General features: G+C 46.0%; 1 protein-coding gene across 2 annotated transcripts in view; it reads left to right on the top strand.

Moving 5' to 3' along the window:
- The window catches only part of mettl15 (methyltransferase like 15), a 145,252-nt gene that overhangs the window by 65,210 nt on the left and 57,347 nt on the right, over window positions 1-22,695 (top strand). For both annotated transcript variants that reach the window (XM_041197612.1, XM_041197613.1), the window contains exon 2: window positions 9,433-9,569. In XM_041197612.1, coding sequence (XP_041053546.1) covers window positions 9,433-9,569 — 137 coding nt within the window. The remainder of the gene's footprint in view (window positions 1-9,432; window positions 9,570-22,695) is intronic.

Genomic DNA, 22,695 nt, shown 5'->3' on the forward strand with positions numbered 1-22,695 from the left:
TTGAAATTTGCTTTCACTATGGATTGCTGTACTCCTGCATTCAAATTACACTTTTGTCCGACCAAATAGAATAGCATCAAGATTTGTAATTGTTGCTATTTTGCTGCAGAATTACATCCGTTACAATGATGTGGACGTGAGTCTGATGAACTGTTGTTGATGGAGAAAGGATGCTGTTGGTCTTCCATAAGTGATATTTTTACTAGACTTTCCAATGATTAATCTCTTTCTCTGAATATGCTCTTGCACACTGGACATTGTGCTCAAGATGTAATCAAATAATCATGATTATAAGTCGTCATGTAATAAAACACCGACAGCGGGTAAATGACTGTGAAAGATTTAAAGAGTAAAGCAATGCAGCGTAGCCAATGTATCATTTAAGTTTCTCATTTGTCAATTTTGCCCACTTAATTTCTGCCAGCAACCATAGGTTGGATATCAATAATCCACATTCCGACAAACTTCACATACCCTTTAAGACCTTTCATACAGCTTATCCTATACATTACAAAATTAGGTTTAGTTATAAATTCACTTGAAAGAAGAGACACATTTAGAGACAATTGTGAGTACACCATGAGCACACATTAATTATGAATGGTGTGTGTACCAGTAATAATCTGCTATACAATATCATCCATTCACCCATTCTTCAACCAGCCAAGAATACATCGTGGCTTATTTTTGTTCTGATGCATTTGTGAACAAACTAAATGGAAAATATTGTTTTTGTTGCTTTGAATAAATAAGTATTTAGCCATAATTTAAACATTTTGTGACTTGCAATTATCTTTCAAACCTGACGACAACTAATAAATTCTGGTTTGTGCCACTATTCTCATTCATCAATGTTGTATTGCATGTCTTCACACTTCAGTTGTTTAAGTAAAGCTGAACTCTCCTTGACATATTCCATGAAGCATGTACTTACAGATGTTTCTGAAATCCAGGTTTGCCATAATGTTTACCTATTCAGAAATTATAAATAGTGAAAATGACCAATAACTTGTTGTAATAATGCCATAAGAAACCTAATTTGAAAAGTGATTTACATAAATTTGCCCACATTTATCATGCAACATGTCTACGTGAACGTGTCACTTTGCAATTAGACCCTCCTGGTAATGGAGACTCGATGAGGCTTAGTGTCATATCTCACTGCTCCTCAGCCTGAATTACATTGCCCTGTTACAATTTTTCTCCATTGTGTAACCGTGCTTCACCTAAAGACCACACTTGGTTTAGTTTCCCCGCGTGCAACATCACTAATGATAACATCTACAATAACTTGTGTTTACATAGTGCCTTTACTACAGAAAAACACCCCAAGATACTTCACAGAGGCATTATCAGATAAAAAGGGACACCGAGAAAAGAAGGAGACATTAGAAGGGGTGACCAAAATGTTTTTATTAAAGAAGAGAGTTTTAATAGGGTCTTAAAGGAGGAGAGAATGGGAGAGAGACACAGGGGTTTTAGGAGAGAATTCCAGAGTGTGGGGCCTAAATGGCTGACAGCATAATGACCAGTGGCAAGATAAAGGGGACCAGAGTCAGAAGAGTAGAGATTTTGGGAGTGAGGGGTTGGTAGGACTGGAGAAGCTTTCAGCTATAAGTAGAGGTGGAACCATGAGGGGAATTAGCACAAAAATGAGAATTTTAGATTAAATGCTTTGAAATCTGGGCCAATGAAGATCAGCAAGGATCGGAGTGATGTTAGCAATCTTTCCTTTAATTTTTTTTTTTGTTGTGTTCTGCCTATTTGTTGCATTGCACAGCACCTTTAAGATGGCTGCGGGGTCTGGTTGTTTCTCTGTGCGTTACGTTACGAACATGCAGATTAAGGGGGAACATTGGATGTGAGCGGGGCCTATTGTAGGATAGAATATGACATCAGGGTTTTGAATGAGCTGGGATTTCAGAAGGGTGGAGATTGGGAAGTACTCAAGAGACCATAGGAATGGTTGATTCAGAATGAGACAAAGGTATGGATGAAGATTTCAGCAGCAAATGAACTGAGGCAGGGGCGGAGGAAAACAATGTTGTGGAGATGGAAGTTGACAGTTTTTGTAATTTAGTGATTTGTGTTCAGAAACTCAGCAGAGGAAGTTGAACAATGTTTTTAATTTAGTGTCAAGAAAGTCCATGAGCTTCTTGCACTTGTTAAAGGTGAGGATGGAGTGGGGTGGGGAAAGGGATTTAAGAGGATGATTGGTAGAGGTGAAAAGAAGCTGGTATGTCTTTGCTGCCCAGCATGATTCTGAACGAGTGTGTGATTCTGAACTAGAGAGTGGGAGCCAATGGCACTTGATATGGCCAGATTTGATGATGAATGTCTAAGCCATTTGGACTTAAAATCATGGGATAGTTGCAGCACAGAAGAGGCCATTTGCACTGTTGTGTATATGCTAGTTCTCTGTAAGAACTATTCGGCCACTTTTTTAAAAATTCATTCACGGGATGTGGGTTTCGCTGGCTGGGGCAGCATTTACTGCCCATCCCTAGTTGCCCTTGAGAAGGTGGTGGTGGTGAGCTGCTTTTTGAACTGCTGCAGTCCATGTAGTATAGGTACACCCACAGTGTTGTTAGGAAGGGAGTTCCAGGATTTTGACCCAGCAACAGTGAAGGAACGGTGATATATTTCCAAGTCAGGATGGCAAGTGACTTGGAGGGTAACTTCCAGGCGGTGGTGTCCCCATCTAGCTGCCCTTGTCCTCCTAGGTGGTAGTGATCATGGGTTTGGAAGGTGCTGTGTAAGGAGCCTTGGAGAATCCCTGCAGTGCATCTTGTAAATGGTGTACACTGCTGCTACTGTGCGTTGGGGGTTGAGGGATTGAATGTTTGTGGAGGTGGTGCCAATCAAGCGGACTGCTTTGTCCTGGATGGTGTTGAGCACCATCCAGGCAAGTGGGGAGTATTCCATCACACTCCTGACTTATGCCTTGTAGATGATGGACAGGCTTTGGGGAGTCAGGAGGTGAGTTACTCGCCACACGATTTATAGCCTCTGACCTGCTCTTGTAGCCACAGTTTTTAAATGGCTAGTCCAGTTCAGCTTCTGGTCCATGGAAACCCCCAGGATGTTGATAGTGGGGGATTCAGTGATGTTAATGAAATTGAACATCAAGGAGCGATGGTTGAATTCTCTCTTGTTGGATGTGATCATTGCCTGACACTTGTGTGGTGCGAATGTCACTTGCCACTTGTCAGCCCAAGCCTGGATATTGTCCAGGTCTTGCTGCATTTGGATATGGACTATTTCAGTATCTGAGGAGTTGCAAATGGTATTGAATGTCATGCAGTCATCAGCGAACATCTCCCACTTCTGACCTTATGATGGAAGGAAGGTCATTGATGAAGTAGCTGAAGATGGTTGGACCTAGGACACTACCCTGAGGAAATGCAGCAGTGATGTCCTGGAGCTGAGATGACTGGCCTGCAACCACAACCATCTTCCTTTGTGCTAGGTATGACTCCAACCAGCGGAGAGTTTTCCCCCTGATTCCCATTGACTCCAGTTTTGCTAGGGGTCCTTGATGCCAGACTTGATCAAATGCTGCCCTGATGTTAAGGACAGTCACTCTCACCTCACCTCCAGCTCTCCTGGATTTGACGGAACAAAGATGGGAGCACCAGGAGGGTTAATTCAGATGAAAGAAAGTAAAGGTTTTGTTGGGGTTAAGAGTATTAAATGTGGACATGTAGAGTGAATGGGCAGATTGAAGGCTGTAGAAGCATTATGGACAAATGGAGAGCCAAAGTCTGGGCAAATTGGATTTAGAAAGTGCAGTTAGGAAGGATGTGATGAGAGTTTTTTTTTTCCAGGGACAGACATGGAAGGGATTGGGGTTAGGAGGGGGATGTGCGAAATATCAGGATGTGGTCAGAAATTGCTTTGTCTGTGATAAAGACCCTGGAAGTAGAAAGACCATGCAAAATGTCATGGCTGAGGTGTCTGGTGGCTGTGAATGTGGGAGGAAAGTTTTGTATGATGGAAGAAATTTAAGGACAGGAGGTCAGTTATTTCAGAGCAGAGGAGGCAAGGGAGACAAGAAAAGAATTGAACTCGCCGAGGATGAGAAGTCAAAGTGCAGAAGCTTCCTTGGGTGGGGGGTTGATGGGGGGGTGGGGTGGAGGAAGGAAACAAGTCTTATATTTAAAGGAGAGGATTTTTCAAGAGTATTAGATTCCAGAAATTCATCACTCTTATGCAATGAATAAATATTGTGTAAGGATTTTCATATAAAATAGAAAGAAGATATATTTAATGAAATTCTCCTATGATGAGTAAAGCTTTTTAAAAGGAGTTGCTTGATTGGAATTGGAATTTAATGTTTAGACATTTCTGATGACATTTTTCTTAGGGATTTTATTTCTACATTAAAGGTGCTCTTTAAATACAACTTTTGTTAAGATAAATACTGATCAGCCTGGGTATTTTTCACACAACTGATGGCTAGTCTAAATTTATTTTATGAGGGAGGTAGTTAGTCAAGTTATAGAGCCATATAAGCCTAGGAATTACTGCTGGTGATACAAATGGATGTTCGCTAATTACTCTGCCATTTGCACCAACTCCAAACACACCTTCCCCTCCACTCCTTTGTCAGCATTCCAAAGGGACCGTTCCCTCCACGACACCTTGGTCCACTCCTCTATCACCCCAACACCTCACCCCCTTCCCATGGCATCTTCCCATTCAGTTGCAGGACGTGTAGCTCCTGCTCCTTTACCTCCTCCCTCATCACTATCCCAAGGCCCCAGCATTTCTTCCAGGTGAAGCAGTGATTTACTTGTACTCCTTTCAATTTAGGGTGGAAGTTTCTGTGCCCGCTAGTATCGGGCATGTTCGGTGGCGTGAGCGGACAATATGGCAAGAAGGCCAAAAATCGGTTTCACATCATGAAACCAGTTTGCAATTGTCCACCCAGCCGGTCAATGGCAGGCCACATTTCCCCACAATCAGACATCGAGAACCTCATTGTAATGCATTTGCATATCATTCTAAGGCCAGCTTGCCAGAATCAACCCACCACGCTGGATCATCTGCCCACGTTGGCGGGATAGCTTGCCGATGTAGAACATGTCTTGACAAGTGTGACGCGCAGAAGTTGGGACTTACTGCCAGGGCATTGCTCACATTGCGGACATCCGAGGAGCAGAAGATGCTGGAGCCCAACAGTAATGGGACCCTGGAGGAACATCCATCACAGGCTGGGTTCATTCTCAAGGACATGGCTCCACTGCAAAGCAGCTCTTGGAAGGTGGATGGTTAACGTCGAGGGTCTACTCACAATGGATGATGGTCGACGGGGTGGAGAGGAAGGTTCAGCTGTGTTTGGGACAGGAAGGTCTAGGGTCAACGTCAAGGGAGGGTGAGTTTGAGAGGGGGGAAGGAAGGTGTGGGGGGAGAGGTTGCTGGGGTGGAGGGACTACAGGTGCAAGGAGGCGGTAACTGGGGAGAAGACGGCAACTGGGGAGATAGGTGTAAGGGGAGTAGAATGTGCAAAGAAAGGAGTTTGAAGGGGGAAGGAGTAAGGCTGGAGGAAGAAATAAGGGTGTCTGAAGGAGTCAGGAAAGGGGAAATGGTAAGTGTTGGGGGGGTGGGGTAGTCTGGGCAGGGGGGAGGAAGGACTAATCGGGGGGAGTCCGGGGATTGGGGAAGGAGTTCCAAGGGGGGAAGGAGTATGAAGGGGGGGGGTGATTTCCAGATGAACGTGCATGGGAGGGCTCTGATGAGTCCATGACTGCCTCCTGCGGAGTGAACTGAGGGTGGGCATGGTACGAGGGAGTTGTGAGAATGACAAAGGGTGGTTGGTGGGGGCTCGGAGGCAGACACGGACCCTGGGTGTGAGAAGGAGGAGGTCCGGGAGGTTAATGTCGATGAGGGTGGGATCTTTGGGAAGGCAGGGAATGTGCACATTCACCTGGGCATCCCCGAAAGAAAAGGGTTGCGACTGGTAGGTGACGGGGGTGAGGTGGAAGGTGATGCCAGGGGCATTGACAGTGATGGGGGAAAGGAAATGGGTGACTGATGGAGGGAAAAGAACAGGGGAGAGAAAGAAAAACTATTACAACCATGCTGCGTAAATCAAAAGTGAAACGAGAGTCGTGGTGGGCAAGGTCAGGTGCTGCATGGGAGTGTGATCAGTGGGTGAGCGGCGATGCAGGTCAGCTCAGATGGACAACTGAAAGTGAACCCCAGCAGGCAGCATTGAAAATGCTCAGGACATTGAGATGAGTGTGATAGGGGAAGGATCTGCGTGCGTGGGAGAGTGCTTGCAGCTGAACTGCTAGTAGGGAGGAGGCTGGGGATGCATTGTGAGGACTCATGAAGCCTGTCAATGAAGCTGAAAGACACTATTACACATTATTCAGTGAAAGTGAATATATTTCCAGATTGTAAAGTGATAGAATGTGTTCACCCATGCAACCAAGTGTGATCAGAATTTCTTAACTTTTGAATGCCTTAGACTTCTAGGTGCTGCCCTGAGATCTGCAGCAGGGGTGGAGACAGCCTGTGCAATGGTTGGCCCTGCTGCCTCTGATGCCTTCAGCATGAGTCCTCTGGAGAGCCAAGGCCTTGAGGGCCCTGGCTTGCTTTGGCTCTCCTCCTGTGGGCCAGCTGCTCGCGCTGCGGTGACAGGACAAGGTTGAGGGGCCCACAGGCAAAGGGGACTCAGAGGGAGAGGAAAGCCTCTGAGATTCCTGAGTGGATAACCCGGGGGTGTCCAGTTGCCGCTCCTCCTCCCTTCGGGTGCCCAGGGGCCCCGGCCTGACTCTTTGAGGGGAAGGAGCACCTGGGGGGACGTTTCCCTCTCGCGTCACCACTGCAGGAACTCATCCATGGCTCCTGCGATGGAGTGCAGGTCTGCACACATCTCCACGCTTTGCTGGACCAGGGTCTCCACAGTGTCCAAAAAAGCATAGTGGGACACGTCATTAAACCTGTGGGCTGCAGTCTTCTTGCCTTTCAGGGCTATGTCTTCCATGCAGCAGTCCTGGGCTGGAAGCACTGAGAGGTCTGTGTGCAGCTGACTTTAAATATGACGCCCAGCATGATGAAGTGGGAAGTGATGGAATGGTGGGCGAATGTGAGCCTGCCTGGCATCGAAATGGGGTGTTACCCACATAATTAGTGTGGCAGGATTGGGTTGATACAGCATGAGAAGCCACCATTGCAGCCAGTGGGTAAAACCACCCTTTTATCAGACATTCATGGGATGTGGGCATTGCTGGCTAGGCCAGCGTTTATTGCCAACCACATTGCTGTGGGTCTGGAGTCACATGTAGGGTAACAGATTTCCTTACCTAAAGGGCATTAGTGAACCAGATGGGTTTTTATAACAATCGACATGGCCATCATTAGACTTTTAATTCTAGGTTTTTATTGAGTTCAAATTCCACCATCTGCCATGGTGGGATTTGAACCCAGGTCCCCAGAGCATTCATTACCCTCGGTCTCTGGGTTACCAGTCCAGTGACAATACCGCTACGCCACTGCCTCCCCAGGTTCACGAGTGCCCTTTAGGTAAGGAAATCTGCCATCATTACCCAGTTTGGCTCCAGACCCACAGCAATTCTTAACTGACCTCTGAAATGGCCTAGCAAGCCACTCATTTATATTCAAGAAGGCAGTTTACCACCACTTCCTCAAGGCCAATTAAGGGTGGCAAATAAATGCTGTGATTGAATATAAGTAATCAACAGTAGTAGCTCTAGACACTCCACTTTGGATTTCAAGGTGGAGCTTTTGAGTGGGGAGAGATATGGAAAAATCAAATCACCCAGTGTGACATTTATTTTGTTAGATCTTTTTACATTTTTAAGGGTAGATGATTCCCTGGGTGACTATGTCTTTTGGAAGCAATGCTTATTTTCCAGTGTTACATTCAGCACCTGCTGTCATCTTTGTACAACTTTTTCCTCCACATACTCTTGCTCTCTTACTTAATTTGACAAAGCAAACAACAGTGCCAAAACTTTTGCTTTTGGCTGAATCTTTTTTGGTTAATTTTTTATGATGGAACAATTTGCAATCCTTTGCCTCCATATCTTATATCAGTTAACTTGATTGGCAGTGTATAAGTAAAACACTTTTAAAATGAGTCCAGTTTGGTTTGATATTTTTCAAGTTTCACTCCTTTATCCAATTTCATATTACCCACCCTTCTCCCACCTTGCCACCCTCCCCCACTTTTCACTGATTGGGGTAACTCGTGAAGGGCAGTTTAAACTTACAGTCAATTAACTTTGGTCGGAGACATACCCAGTGACATGTTCCGGCTTTCTTCTATTTTAACCTGCTTTACTGAGCATGTAGGGGCAACACCCGCAAGGTTGTTAATTATGAACATTTGGGCCTGATTATATCATTAGGCCTCAACAGCTGTTTTAATTGGTGGTATGTGTGGGGAAGCCTTTGTGGCTTTCTCACCAAGTGAAGCTAGGTCCAGGGAGGAACCAAGGTCAGAGGTGGTCAAGATTGATGAGTTGTTTGTCCTTTTTTCCTATAGGAGGAGCAGGAGTACCCAAATAGTGATTAACTAACTCGCCATAGATCTTGAATATTGCTGAGAAGAGAGACTTTTTAACCAAAGCTTTTAGTCTTGCACTAATCAGGACAAATGCAAGAGTGGTAAATTTCAAACTACCAACCCACCCTTTTCTTCTGTAGGATAAATTGTTGTGATTGTTTGAAATTGTGAATGCAAGACAAAAAGCTTCAGCAACATGTCTCTTCAGCGATTTTCGACATAGATCATTCATGAAGCCGGTGACAGTGTTGATTTCCAAGGATTAGTACAACACTGTTGTGTGTTTACCCACTGACCCATAAAGGAGCACCAAGTTTTTCTTTTGCAAAAAAAGTGTTTTTGAAATGTTATGTGAAATGACTTATTCTATAAGGTATAGTGAATGGGAGAAGGGTTCATTGATCTTGTTCATTCATGCAAAGTATTAAACATTTTCAAAGTTCCTTTACCTAAAAAGTCTGTAAAAGCGTTGGCCGTGAAGTGACTAAGGTAGCTTGTCCCGGCATAAACAGTCATCTCTTGTGCTACTGTGGGTATACAGCCAGAATAGTACATGAGGTTTAGCATGTACTGCACCCCTCAAATATAAAGAAAAATACCAGACAAGCTGACCTTTTGTAGACCAAACTGGAAATCAGTAAAAACAGCAGAGGTAGCTTCTTGCATCTCTTGTCAAAAACATCATGTTTCATGATGTTTTGTAGAAATCCCAAATTGTTTCCCAGCAGGATATTAATTAATATTTTTTTCACCTGGCTGGTGATATATACTTATTTTCAACTGAATGCCATTTTGGGTTTCCTGTGCATTGGAACGTAGTACAGTTGGACATTGCTTCTTTGAAAAGGTTTTCTTACCCTATTTTATTTGACATCCTTTGTCATTTTTTCCAGATATTTTTAGATATGACATTTGGAGCTGGAGGCCATACAAAAATGATCCTTTCCCAAGCTTCTGACATCTCGGTGTTTGCCTTAGACAGAGATCCAATAGCATATGGAATTGCTAAACAGATGTCCCAGGAATATCAGTAAGTAACGTACAGATGGATGTTGTTTTCTATTAAAATGTTTAAGATGCAGGAATTATGGACCATATTTTCTAACAGTGATCCTGATTGTTGATAAATTTGCTGAGATTTTTAAAAAATGCAGGACTGAAACGGTGTCCTAATGAATTGCTTCTTGCTGAACAATAATTCAATTTTGCCTAGTAATTCGGAGTATAAAGCATGAGAGAGAAAATGGAAATTAGCGAATCTGTGATAATTTACAGTACTGCCTAATCTTGCAAGTCCAGTGGTTTTGAATCTTATAGCAGATAGTCCATGATTTTGTATTAATTTTAAGACCTATTTTAGGTTGTGATGGTGTTTTTTTTTGCATACTAAAATATTTTAGTACTTTTTCAACTCATTGTCTTGTGCTGTTTTACCAAATATTACAAGAGTGAACCATAATTTTGTTACATGTACTAAAGATAGCCTGACCTTAGATGTTGTGTTGGGGACTACATGTTATTCTATTCTTGCTGTAATTTGTTTTCTTTTTTTGGCCAAAAGGCCATGATAGTTTACTCTCTGTAGTCAGCATTAAGAAGCCTTTTTGTGAAGGTAGAGTTGCACACCAGGCAATCTCTTCTTCATATAACCCTCCTGAGCCTTGGGGCAGAATTTTCCGTCAGCGTGCAGGGGGCGGGACCCGCATGCCGATATGTAAAATGACACGCGGTGATGTCGGGCACACGTCCCAACATCACCGCGTGCCATCGCGATGTTTCGCTGGGCGGGTGGGTGACTGTCCATTGCGCAGCCGCCAGTCATTACTGGGCCAATTAAGGTAGTTGAGGCTCCAATTGTTGTGGATTTTAAGGCGTCCGTGCGATATTCCGCTCGTCGCACGGGCGCAATGGGCAGGCAGCTATCCGAAACTTTAATGATCCTCATCCACGGGCGGGAAAGAGGGATCACTGTTGTTGCGAATCCAGACATTTAACAGTTAGTGCTCAGAAGTTATTGAAAGTTGCGTGTGTGAGGTGGAGAAGTCTCAAACGCACAGCAGCTGCTCGGACTCCACTCATTACCTTCAGGTCAGCACTTTTCAGTGAGGATTCGTTCTGGGGCCTGTAGGTTTCAGGAAGCCTCCCTGAGTCTGGGAATGGGAGGCGATCTCTCCACTGGAGGCACCTCATCTAAGGAGGAAGGGAGGGCTACAAGGGGGAGGAGGCCAGGAGTGCACATTCAGCCTCCAGGGGAGCCATCCTTGGGAGGACAGGCACAGGCATAAGGGGTGCAGGGCCAAGAGGTAGCCCAAGGGACCACAGAAGATGCCACTATCCTGCTGCCAGGGTGTACAGAACATGATGCACCTACCTCAATATGACTGAGGTGCAGTGCTGAAGGAGGCTCTGTCTCTCAAGGGAGACAGTCAACACTATCTGTCAGATGATTGGTCCAGAGATATCAGCTAACTGTGTGGGTGGACACCCCATGCCCGTCTCTCTAAAAGTCACAGCTGCCCACAATTTCTATACCTCTGGCTCTTACCAGGCCTCAGTGGGTGATCTCTACGGTGCCTCCCAATTGGCTGTCCACACTTGTGTCAAGCAGGTGACAAAGGTTCTGCTTAGGCATGCACTGACCTTCATCCACTACTGCCGGGACGAGGCCAGCCAAACAGAGTGAGCCAGAGGCTTTGCAGCCATTGCTGGCTTCCCCCGTGTCCAGGGTGCTATAGACTGTACACATGTGGCCATCAGGGCGCCAGCAGGTGAGCCCGGTGCCTTCATCAACAGGAAGGGCTTCCACTCCATGAACGTGCAGATAGTGTGTGATCACAGGATGCAGATCCTCAACTATGCGCAAGGTACCCAGGCAGCTTCCATGACGTCTACATCCTCAGACATTCCCAGGTGCCGGGGGTCTTCAGTGCTGCTGGGTGACAAGGGCTATCCCTCTCCGCCATCCAAGAACAGAAGCTGAGCAGCAGGAGCCTCGCCTCTACAAGGGCTGTGGTGGAGAGAGCCATCGGTCTTCTCAAAATGTGCTTCAGATGCCTGGACCATTCCGGGGGCAGACTCCAGTACCCCCAATTGAGTGTCGCTTATAGTGGTTGCATGCTGCACTCTGCACAGTCTAGCTCTGCAAAGGGGGGGACGCTGTGGATGAAGAAGATGTTGTCGGAATGGCTGGGGCTGAGCACAGTGAGTCCAGCAGTGAATCCGAGGATGAGCACGCACAGGGAAATGATGAGGGGGCACAGGCTGACCCCGGCATGCTCCAGGGAGGCAGGGACACTCGGGACGCTCTGATCCAAGGAACCTTTAGCTTGGACAGCACATATGGATCTGCAACACAAGCCTGGCATGTACACTCCATCCTGGAGACCTCATCTGTCTGGATAGGAGGATTGGCGATGGGCACCGTCAATAAATCTAAAAGACACTCAAATCATTCATCAAATCTCAGGAATCCATGCACCATTCCAATAAAAAGGAACTCACAGCCATTTGAGACAACATAAATTTAATATAGTAACCAAAGTCTCTTCACACAACAGAAATAAAATTGTGTTGGACTTCACACAAAGTTCTAAACAACTCTTGGGTGGAGGTCGGGGGGCAACAGAAAACCACCAGTGAAGAACCCGGGGTGTGCCTAAGGTGCCTTCATCTTTCGTTTGTGGGTGCTAGGTCTTTTTGGTGCCCCATCGCTGGCAGTGGCATCTGAGACAGCCTGCTCTCTCTGATGTCCTGTTGGCCTCGATGACCATTGCGGACGTTCTCTGGCCCGTCAAGATGGACCTGCCTGGGAGGGAGCTTCCAGCTCCGCAGCTGGCATCTCCCCAGTCGTTGCAGCCTCATTGGGTGCCTCGGTCACTGGCAGAGGGGTGGAGGAGCTGCTGCCCTCATCCACAGTGCCTTGAGAGGCATCAGCAGAGATGATAGCCAGTTGTTCTGCTGACGTGAGGTCCATTTGGCCCTCCCTGCTCAGCGTAGATGGATGGACACCGAGGTGGGATACCTGGTGGCCAAACCACTGACCACATGGGCACTGACCAGATGAGGTCAATGCTCCTATGAGGGCGTGCAGGTCCGAGCACAACCCCAGGAGCCCCTGATCCTGTTCCTGGAGCTGCTTCTCCGTGAGAGTTGCCAATCTCTCCATGGAGAAAGCTTGGCGCTCAGCCATGATGCTCAATGTATCAGCCACGGCCCGCGTAGGCTCCTCCTCCACTGATATCAAGCCAATCAGAGCCTCATGTGACTCCACCAGATGTTCCTGAACAACTGGCCACATGTCAGCTGTTGGCTGCATTGCCCACGTCTCCAGAGGCTCATCATCTGTCATGGACTGAGCATGTGCCTGGGCCCCTTCAGTCCTCTGACTGCAGGCGCCATCGCCACTCCCTGTCTCCGCCAGCTGCTCCAGCGACTGTGAAGTGTCCTCACTGCTGTGCCCCGGGACTCTAGCCAAAGATATGATGCCCACTAAGGTGCCAGTATCTGCGCTGGTGCCTGTCTGGCAGAGATGGTGTCACACTTCTAATGGTGCAACTTCATGCCCCTCAGGTGTCAGAGGGGACCCCTGCTGCTCCTGCTCCCGGCCTTGCACCGATGATGCTGAAAGGAAGAGTAAGGAAATTCGATCGGTTAGCCCGCGGGCAATGTCAATGTACATGTCTGTACCCTGGATCATCAAGCGCTCATCATTCCACATGCAATGGACAAGCCATGTTGGTAACATCACTCACGGAACAATCAGCGATGGCATGGATGTTGGCGTGAATGCTGGCCATACATGCCTATCCATGGAACCCCAACCTCCCTGGCTCCAGTGAACCTGGGCGTGTGCTGCCTCTCCAGGTCCAGTGCCTCCTGCTCAAAGTGGCTGAGCATCAATATCTGGGCTGGCTCACTGCCAGTCTTCAGCCGCTCGGCGCTGTTATGAGAATTTTTCTCCTGCAAATGAGAAGATTGCATTGATAAGTGATACTTGTACTGTCAATCTCCTTGCAGCCGGCCCACCCCAAGCCCAGTTGGCCATTGCAGGTCTGTAGTGCATCCTTCCCCCGCTGGTGGCTGGCACTCTCATTACTATGCCTGGCGTGTCCTTTCCCTCGCCCCTCCCCACATGCTGCCTTCATCACAGTTGGGAGCACACAGTTGTACCAGCCGTTGCAAAGAAGATACAATGACATGGAGGCCTGAGGACAGCACATCCATATGTGCCACAGGACCTTGAAGGTCCCCTCACACCATGTCATCACCCTGACTTCCACATGTCGTGGAGTTCAACCAGTGCGCCTGGGTGTAGCTCCTCCAGTTTGAACCCACCACAGTCACGTGGGTGTCACTGCACCACATGCTGCGGGTGCAGAACCCATCTCATCTCAACCCTCTCATGCTGACGAACTCATGGGCAATGTCTGGTGGGCCGCCCAGCTAAGGACACATGCAGTCACTAACTCATTGCACTCAGGCCACTCAGACATGGGTGGTTCACCAGCGGGGGAGAAGGTTACATGATGCGTGCAGTGAATGGTGCCAACATGCTACTCACCCTTCCTGTGTGCAGCAGGCTGTTGAAGCACTTGCGGCACTGAGTCCATGAGCGCCACACCATGTCTTGGAAGCTCACGACCTCCTCAACCTCCTCCTACGCAAGCTTGGTCAAGTGGGCCTCCTTCTGCCATCCTCGGGGACAAGCACATCCCACCGTGCTGCCACCTGCTCCTACAGAATAAAGACCAGACACTGAACTATTGCGAGACTCTTTGTTGGGGACAATATGTTCGAGCCCCATTGTCCCTTTCGCCCTTCATTTAACTATGGTGCTCATTGGAACACCTGGACACACACTGGCCACCTACCCTACCCTCCTGCATGGCTGTTTCAGATTTGCCTTGCCCCCAACCTTTGGCCATGTACAGCAGCCTTGGTGCGGCTGCAGCTTGGCCTTTAAACAGGCCGCCAGGTCGCCATTGAACCTGGAGGCAATTGCCATTCCTCCTGCACCTGCCCACTCCCGCCATTTCCAGGAGTCACCAAACATGCTGGGTGGGCCTTAACTGGCCCGCCTGCGCAAAATGGCGGCGCGGTCCCGATTGTCGGCGGCAATGGGGATCGCTCCCTCACTCCCCGCCCGAGGTGGGGAAAATTCTCCCCTTGGGATAGCCTTTGTGCAATTGTCCATCTCTTTGGACTTCAACTCAGTTCTCTTCGTTCTCCAGAGTACTAAACTCTGGTGGTATAGATTTCGACTGCCCTGTACTAATCTCTTCTGATCAAAAGGGTAATTATGCGGGAGCATGTGGTAACATTACTTCTGTTATCAGAAACAAATCATTCCTTAAAATATTTGAAGTTTAATGTAACCGTGGACCCTCATGGAAGAACTGTTGTAACCAATTATTGTTGCAACTTCTGACTGGTCAACATACTAGATTAGCTGTTCAACTTGCATCCTTCTATTTGAATCTGACATATCTGAAATAATGCTGTATACATTACAAGAACTTAGTATCCGCTACAGATTTCATTTTAACCTAACGAATTGCTCACTGGATATATGTCCTGCTTTTTATGGTCACAACAAAGATTCCTGGTCTTTGTTGAACTAGATCATCCAAACCAGGGTTAACCAATCCAGTGAGGGGAAGGTTACCTATATTTCCTCCACTGGAACACAGCGAGAGCAGCGGTGACCCAAGAGTGCAGCGGGGATAAATTGTAAAGGGATGTCACGGCACAAGGAGTTATGTGGGGTGAGTGTACTGGTAATTTTTATTTTAATTTAAATCAAGCTACTACAAGGTTAAGACCAGATCAATTAAATAATATAAAAACTAAAACCAATTTGATAATTGATCATATCACACAATTTAATTTAATGACCAGATCTGGGAAAGAAGTTTAAATTAGATAACAAGGAATAGTGACACTAAAGGGTTTTGAATTTTTCAGTAAATTAAAATCTGTTGTATAAATAATAGGAGTTAAGTAGAAATATTTAAGTTAACCTCCCTATAAAATAAAGTGATGTCAGCACAAAAGAAGCAACTGATTGGTGTGTAGGTAGTGAGTCTTTTATTTATTTAGCTTTAAGTTTATTTCTGTTAAGTCAGTTATTAGTCTAATAAATAAAGGCATGACAGGCCACTTCACACTTGTGGAGAGAACATCCTGTGCCAACTGGGAATTCCAGGATGCTTCTTGTCCCAGACAACTACATGTGTAAGAAGTGTTGCCAACTGGAGGAGCTTGAATTCCAGGTTTCGGAGCTTGAGCTGGCATTGCATCCACGAAGCTGGGACTTTTATAGATGGCATATTTCTGGAGATGGTCGCCCTGTAGCTTAAGGGTGTACAGGCAAGGAGAGAATAGGTGACTGCCATACAGCCAAGGAAGACCAGGCAGGTAATGCAGGAATCCCCAGGTGCATCTTGCTCTCCTAGCAGTATTTAGTTCTGAATACTGATAGGAGTGATGGTTCATCTGGGGAGTGCTGCCAGTGCCAGTTCCAAGGCACTACAGGTGGCTCAGCGGTACAGGGGAGGCATGAGGAAAATGGGAAATGCAGGAGGGCAAACAAAAGTGTTTCTGCGGCTGCAGACTGAATCCAGGATGGCGTGTTGCCTGGGTCAAGGACATCACTGAGCAGCTGCAGAGCATTCTGAGGGAGAAGGGTGAACAGCCAGCAGCCATGGTCCATATCACTACCAATGACATAGGTAGAAAGAAGGATGAGGTCCTGCAGGCAAATCTTAGGGAGCTAGAAAGGAGACTATCAAGTAGGACCTCAAAAGTAGCAATTTCTGGATCACTCCTGGTGCCACCTACTTGTGAGCATAAAACCAGGAGGATGGCTGGAGAGATGGTACAGGGAGAAAGGCTTTAGATTCCTTGGTCATTGAGACTAGTTCTGGGGAGGCTGGAATCTGTACGGCTGAGTAGGTTGCACCTCGACAGGGCCGGGACCAATGTCCTCATTATAAGGTACAAGTTAGAAAGGAGAAAACCACACAGAGGCAATAATGGAGCAAAAGAAAATCCAATGTACAGGCATGATTCTGAAACTAATGAAGCAGCACAGAATTCTGTCTCCTGCCTCCCATGACCTGTGAAGTGGAAGTGGCACTCCCTTTCTGCCATTCAAGATCACAGTATGATTACAAATGAGGAAGGCCATTTGGCCCATCTTAATTCATCCACCTAGGCAGATTCTAAAATCCCTTCATGCCTGTCTCTTAAATGATTCAAGTATTCTGCCTCAGCTGCTCTATTTTTATTAGTTTAACATTGTGCCTCGACTTCTTCTCTCGTATGATCAGCAAAGTGATGGAAAGTGTCATCAATGTCACTTTCTGAAGTAATAGCAGAAATGGACCCAGGGTGTGTTTAACAGATTCTACTGGAAACTAGGCATTAAGGAACTTCTGAACATGTATTAACTATATACAACTATGTACAGGGACAGATAAGCATTAGGCTTCTTCCCAGAGGCATCTCTCTCTAGAGACACATGATCTGATATCACTGATGATTTATGTTATCTATTAGCATAATAGCTTTTAATCCTTTATACTACATCTTCCCCCCAATTTTACTAATTAAACTATTCATTAACTATTTAGGCACCCTATTCCCACCCCCTCCCCCTCCTTCACAGCCTCTTGTGTCAGTGGTGTCAATCTCCAACTGTGTTCCTTGCTCTCTTAGAGGACGTGTAGGATGTATATTCTCCATATTCTTCCTGGAGCACACTTGAATCAGTAGACAGAGATCCCTGTTTCTGTTATACAGTATAAAGGTGATGAACAGATATCCTTTTTTTCTTGTTACTTTTTGAACACCGTTTTGAGGTCATGCTGTTGATTGCTCTTTCTTGAAGGCATGAGACTTGGTCAGCTTCCATTAAGTTTGTATAGCTGCAATGGGTCTACGATCTTCTGATCCAGCAGTTTCATTACCTAGCAATGTATTGCTTAGGTACATTCGATGATTCTTGTATCCTGAATAGAGTGTTTGTACTTCCAATGCTTCATTCAAGAATGAATCCGATGGATAAACAGAAGAAGGAGGATTATTCTCAAGTGGAGTTAATGATACTTCTGTCAATACTGTAGGGTTTTGTTTTCCTGCTGATGGTTGCTTGGCTTGTGCATACTCTGCTTTCAGACTAGTGTGAGTTTGCTGTTCACTAGGCATTGACATTTCAGGAATTTCAGCAGTCAAGGCAACATCTGGAATAGAACTAAATGTCACCTTGTAGAGGAGAAAGACAGAATGGACACTCTTGCACCTGTGTCCAACTTAAAATTGGCCATTGACTATGGTATCTGCATTCCAAAAAAGTCTACTTGGATTTTGCAACTTCATCCAAGAAAGGCAATTCATGTTCCTCTGTATCTTCTATTTGCTGGATACTGCTTGATCTGATTGGTCCCTGTTTGAATTTTTGAGAAGGAGGCTTTCGGTTGCGGCATACCACTTTAAAATGGCCCTAAATCCGGCAGGCATGACGCTCTGCAGATATGGCAGAACATTATTTGCGCCTATAGGGTTTTTTGGTGCAGAACGATACACTGGATAATGGTGGAAGCTGCCCTTTCTTCCCTCTGTGTCTGGTTTTTAGTGGATACACTGGTACCTCTATTCCCCCCAACACTGAACTGAGTTGTAGTCTGACTCCACAAAGGTTCTCCATCGCCTTGGATTAAAACTCAGTTCTACTTCCAAAGTTCAGCCTGTCTCACTAATTGAACTGCCTTGGATAATGTTAGCTCTTCTCTGCACTGCAGAAAGTCAGATAAGGCTCGACCTATAATAATGTTCATCAAATACTAAAATACAAATCAAAGGCCTTAATAACGTCTTCATAGGTTGCTATGTCCTCATTAGCACCCTGTCTTGTCTTCTGCACAGCTGCCAATGGAATAGAGGAGTGTGCTGACCTGCACTTTATCACGCTTCTCTGCTAATCCTGAAGTGGTCCTATATCTATTAAATCTGCAATGCTAGTGTTTTCAGTATGTTGCTTGGTTGAGACCAAGTGGTCAGAGATGTTGGGTAGAGGTAGAGCCTTTTCCATGCTTGTCTGTTACTTTAAACGTCTTGGGATTCTGTTGGCACTTTTCTTTCTGATTCCTTGTTGCAGTTGTTCCCTCGCTGCTATGTGCTCAATGGCTTTCACTGTCTTGCCACTGGCAGTTTCATCAGGGATCCTTGATCTAGGGTGTGTTTAACAAAGACTACTGGAAACAAGCATCCAGTAGCTTTTAGACCATAAGATGTAGGAGCAGAAGTAGGCCATTCGGCCCATCAGTATTTATTAACTATATACAACCATATGCAGAGACAGATAAGCACAAAGCTCTCACCAGAGGTACCTCTCTCTCAGTTCTAGAGGGACAATTCAACATCAATAATGACATATAATAACTATTAGCATAATAGCGTTGAACCCTTTATACTACACTATCAAGCACTTACTCACCAATAACCTGCTCACCGATGTTCAGTTTGGGTTCCACCATGATCACTTAGCTTTGAATCTCATTACAGCCTTGGTTCATATATGGTCAAAAGAGCTGGATTCCAGTGGTGGTTTGACAGTGGCTGACCTAAACATTAAGGCAGCATATGACCAAGTGTGAGATCAAGGAGTCATAATAAAATTGAAGTCAACTTGAATCGAGCAGAAAACTCCGCTGACTGAAGTCACAAAAGAAGACGGTTGTGGCTGTTGGCAGCCACTCATCTCAGGCCCAGGACATCACTTCCGGAGTTCCTCAGGGTAGTGTACTAGGCCCAACCATATTCAACAGCTTCATCAATGGCTTTCCCTCCATCAGAAGGTCAGATGTTTGTGGACGATTTCACCATGTTCATTGCTAGCCATGTGCAACTGGTCAGATACCGAAGCAGTCCAAGTCCGCGTGCAGCAAGAACTGGACAACATTCAGACTTAAGCTGATGCATTTGCACCACACAAGTTCCAGGAAATCACTATCTCTAACGAGAGAGAACTTAATCGTCTCCCCTTGACGTTCAATGGCATCACCGTTGCTGAATCTCTGCCAACATTCTGGAGGTTATCATTGACTAGAAACTTGACTAGACTAGCCATGTAAATACTGTGGCTCCAAGAGGAGCTCAGAGGCTGGGAAATCTGTGATAAATAGCTCATCTCCTGACTTTCTGAAACCTGTCCATTATTTGCAAGGCGCAAGTCAGGAGTGTAATGAATTATTTCCCATTTGACTGGATGAGTACAGCTGCAAAATCAAGAAGCTTGCTATCAACCAGGAAAAAGCCTGCTTATTAAAACAGAAAATGCTGAAAAAACTCAGCAGGTCTGACAGCATCTGTGGAGAGAGAAACAGAATTAACATTTTGAGTCTGGATGACCCGTTTTCAGAGCTAAAGAGAAGTTGAAATGTGAAGAAATTTATACTGTTTAAGGGTGGTGGAGCAGGTGAAGCTGGATAGAAGGCCAGCGACAGGTCGGGGCTAAAGAGAGATTGACAAAGATGTCATGGACAAAAAGACAAAGGAAGTGTTAATGAAAGGTAAGAAAACAGAATGTGTTAATAGCAGAATAAGGGTGAGCACTCCACAGCTTCCAACCTCATAATTTCCCAAACCTGGACAGCCCGCTTCTACCTCTTTTCCAAAATCCACAAACAGGACTGTCCCGGTAGACCCATCACGTTAGCCTGTTCCTGCCCCACAGAATTCATTTCTTTCTATCTTGATTCCATTCTCTCTCCCCTTGTCCAGTCTCTCCCCACCTACAAGCACGATTGCTCTGATGCCCTAATTCATATCAACAATTTCCAGTTCCCTGGCCCTAACCACCTCCTCTTCACCTCTATCCCCCACCAGGATGGTCTGAGGGCTCTCCACGTCTTCCTTGAACAGAGGCCCGAACAATTCCCATCCACTGCCACTCTCCTTCATCTGGTTGAACTTGTTCTCTTGCTGAACAATTTCTCTTTAAACTTGTCTCACTTCCTCCAAATAAAAGGTGTGGCTATGGGTACCTGCATAGGTCCAGTTATGCCTGTCTCTTTACGGGGTATGTGGAACATTCCTTGCCCCAGTCTTACTTAGGTCCCCTCCCACAACTCTTTTTTCGGTACATCGATGACTATTTCAATGTCGCTTAATGCCCTTGTCTGGACCTGGAAAAATTTCCACCCCCCATCACCTTCATATGGTCCACCTCCGACACTTCCCTTCCCTTCCTTGACCTCTCTGTCTCCATTTCTGGTGATAGACTGTCCACCAATATTCATTACAAGCCCACCGACTCCCAAAGCTACCTCGACAACAGCTCCTCACACCTTGCTTCTTGTAAGGACTCCATTACATTCTCTCATTACCATTGCTCCGTCATATCTGTTCTGATGATGCAACTTTCCAAAACGGCACTTCTGACATGTCATCCTTCTTCCTCAACCAAGGTTTCTCCCCATCTGTGGTTGACAGGGCCCTCAACATACCTGACCCATCTCCCACGCCTCTGCCCTCACACCATCCCCTCTCTCTCAGAACCATGCTAGGGTCCCCCTTATCCTCACTTTTCACCCCACCAGCCTCCGCATTCAAAGAATCATCCTCCGCCATTTCCACCAACTCCAGCGTGATGCCACCACCAAATGCATCTTTCCCTCACCCCCCCATCAACATTCTGTTGGGACCATTCCCTCCCAGACACCTTGGCCCACTCCTCCATCACCCCCAACACCTCATTCCCTTCCCACAGCACCTTCCCATGCAATCGCAGAAAGTGCAACACCTGCCCCTTTACCTCCCCCCTCCTCACCATCCAAGGGCCCAAACACTCCTTTCAGTGAAGCAGTGCTTCACTTGCACCTTCTTTAGATTGGTCTGCTGCATTCACTGCTCCCAATGTGGTATGCTCTACACCGGGGAGACCAAACACAGACTGGGTGACCGCTTTGCGGAACACCTCCGGTCTGTCTGCAAGCATGACCCAGACCTTTCTGTTGCTTGCCATTTCAACACACCATCCCTCTATCTCCACCCATTTTTAAATCTCCTTTAATTTTTTAAAATCTATTTTTTTTATTCACTCATTTTCATTTTAATCATTTATTCATTGTTTTATCCCCTTTTTATCCCTGTTTCCATCCTTTTCCCCCCCACCACCACCGCCCCCTCCCCCCACCCCATCCTCAAAAGGGCCATCTGTTACTTGTTCCATGCTGTTCTTTCCCAGAGTGCTTACCTTTGTTCTGCTATTAACACATTCTGCTTTCCTACCTTTATGCCACCATCAGCACCTTCTTTAGCCCTTACCACTCCCTTTAACTTTTTGTCCATGACATCTTTGTCAATCTCTCCTTAGCCCCCACCTATCACTGACCTTCCAGCCAGCTCCATCTGCTCCATCCACCTTAAACAGTATGAATCTCATCACATTTCTACTTCTCTTTAGCTCTGAAGAAGGGTCATACAGACTCGAAACGTTAACTCTGTTTTTCTCTCTCTATAGATGCTGTCAGACCTGCTGAGTTTTTCCAGCACTTTCTGTTTTTATTTCAGAATCTGCAGCATTTTGCTTTTACTAAAGCAGCCTGCTTGACTGGCACCCCATTCAGCACCTTAAACAGTTGCTCCCTATACTACCAGCACACAGCGATAGCAGTGTGTATCATGTACATGATGCACTGCAGCAAAGACTCCTTCAGCAACACCTTCTAAATCCACTCATTCTGCCAGCCAAAAGAGCAAGGGCAGCAGGCACAGCAAAACAACACCACCACCTGTAAGTATCCCTCCAAGTCGCACACCACATTATCTTGGAAATATATCGTTGTTCTTTTGCTGTCATTAGGTCAAAATCCTGGAACACCTGATCCAATGACAATGCAAGCATACCTACTTTACCTGCACCACATGGACTGCAGCAGTTCAAGAAGGTGGCTCACCGCCACCTTCTCAAGGGCAATTAGGCATGGCAATAAATGCCATTAAATGCCTTTCCAGCAACGCACACGTCCCATGAGTGAATGAAAAAAAAGCAACATAGCTTATGTTATTGTTAAAGGGAACAGATTAGAAAGAGATCCAAAGTTAGAAAGGACATGAAAGTTGTTTTTGGCTGTTCACTTTAAAATATTACATCT

This window comes from Carcharodon carcharias, chromosome 10 (assembly GCF_017639515.1).
Source record: "Carcharodon carcharias isolate sCarCar2 chromosome 10, sCarCar2.pri, whole genome shotgun sequence".
Taxonomy (NCBI): Eukaryota; Metazoa; Chordata; class Chondrichthyes; order Lamniformes; family Lamnidae; genus Carcharodon; species Carcharodon carcharias.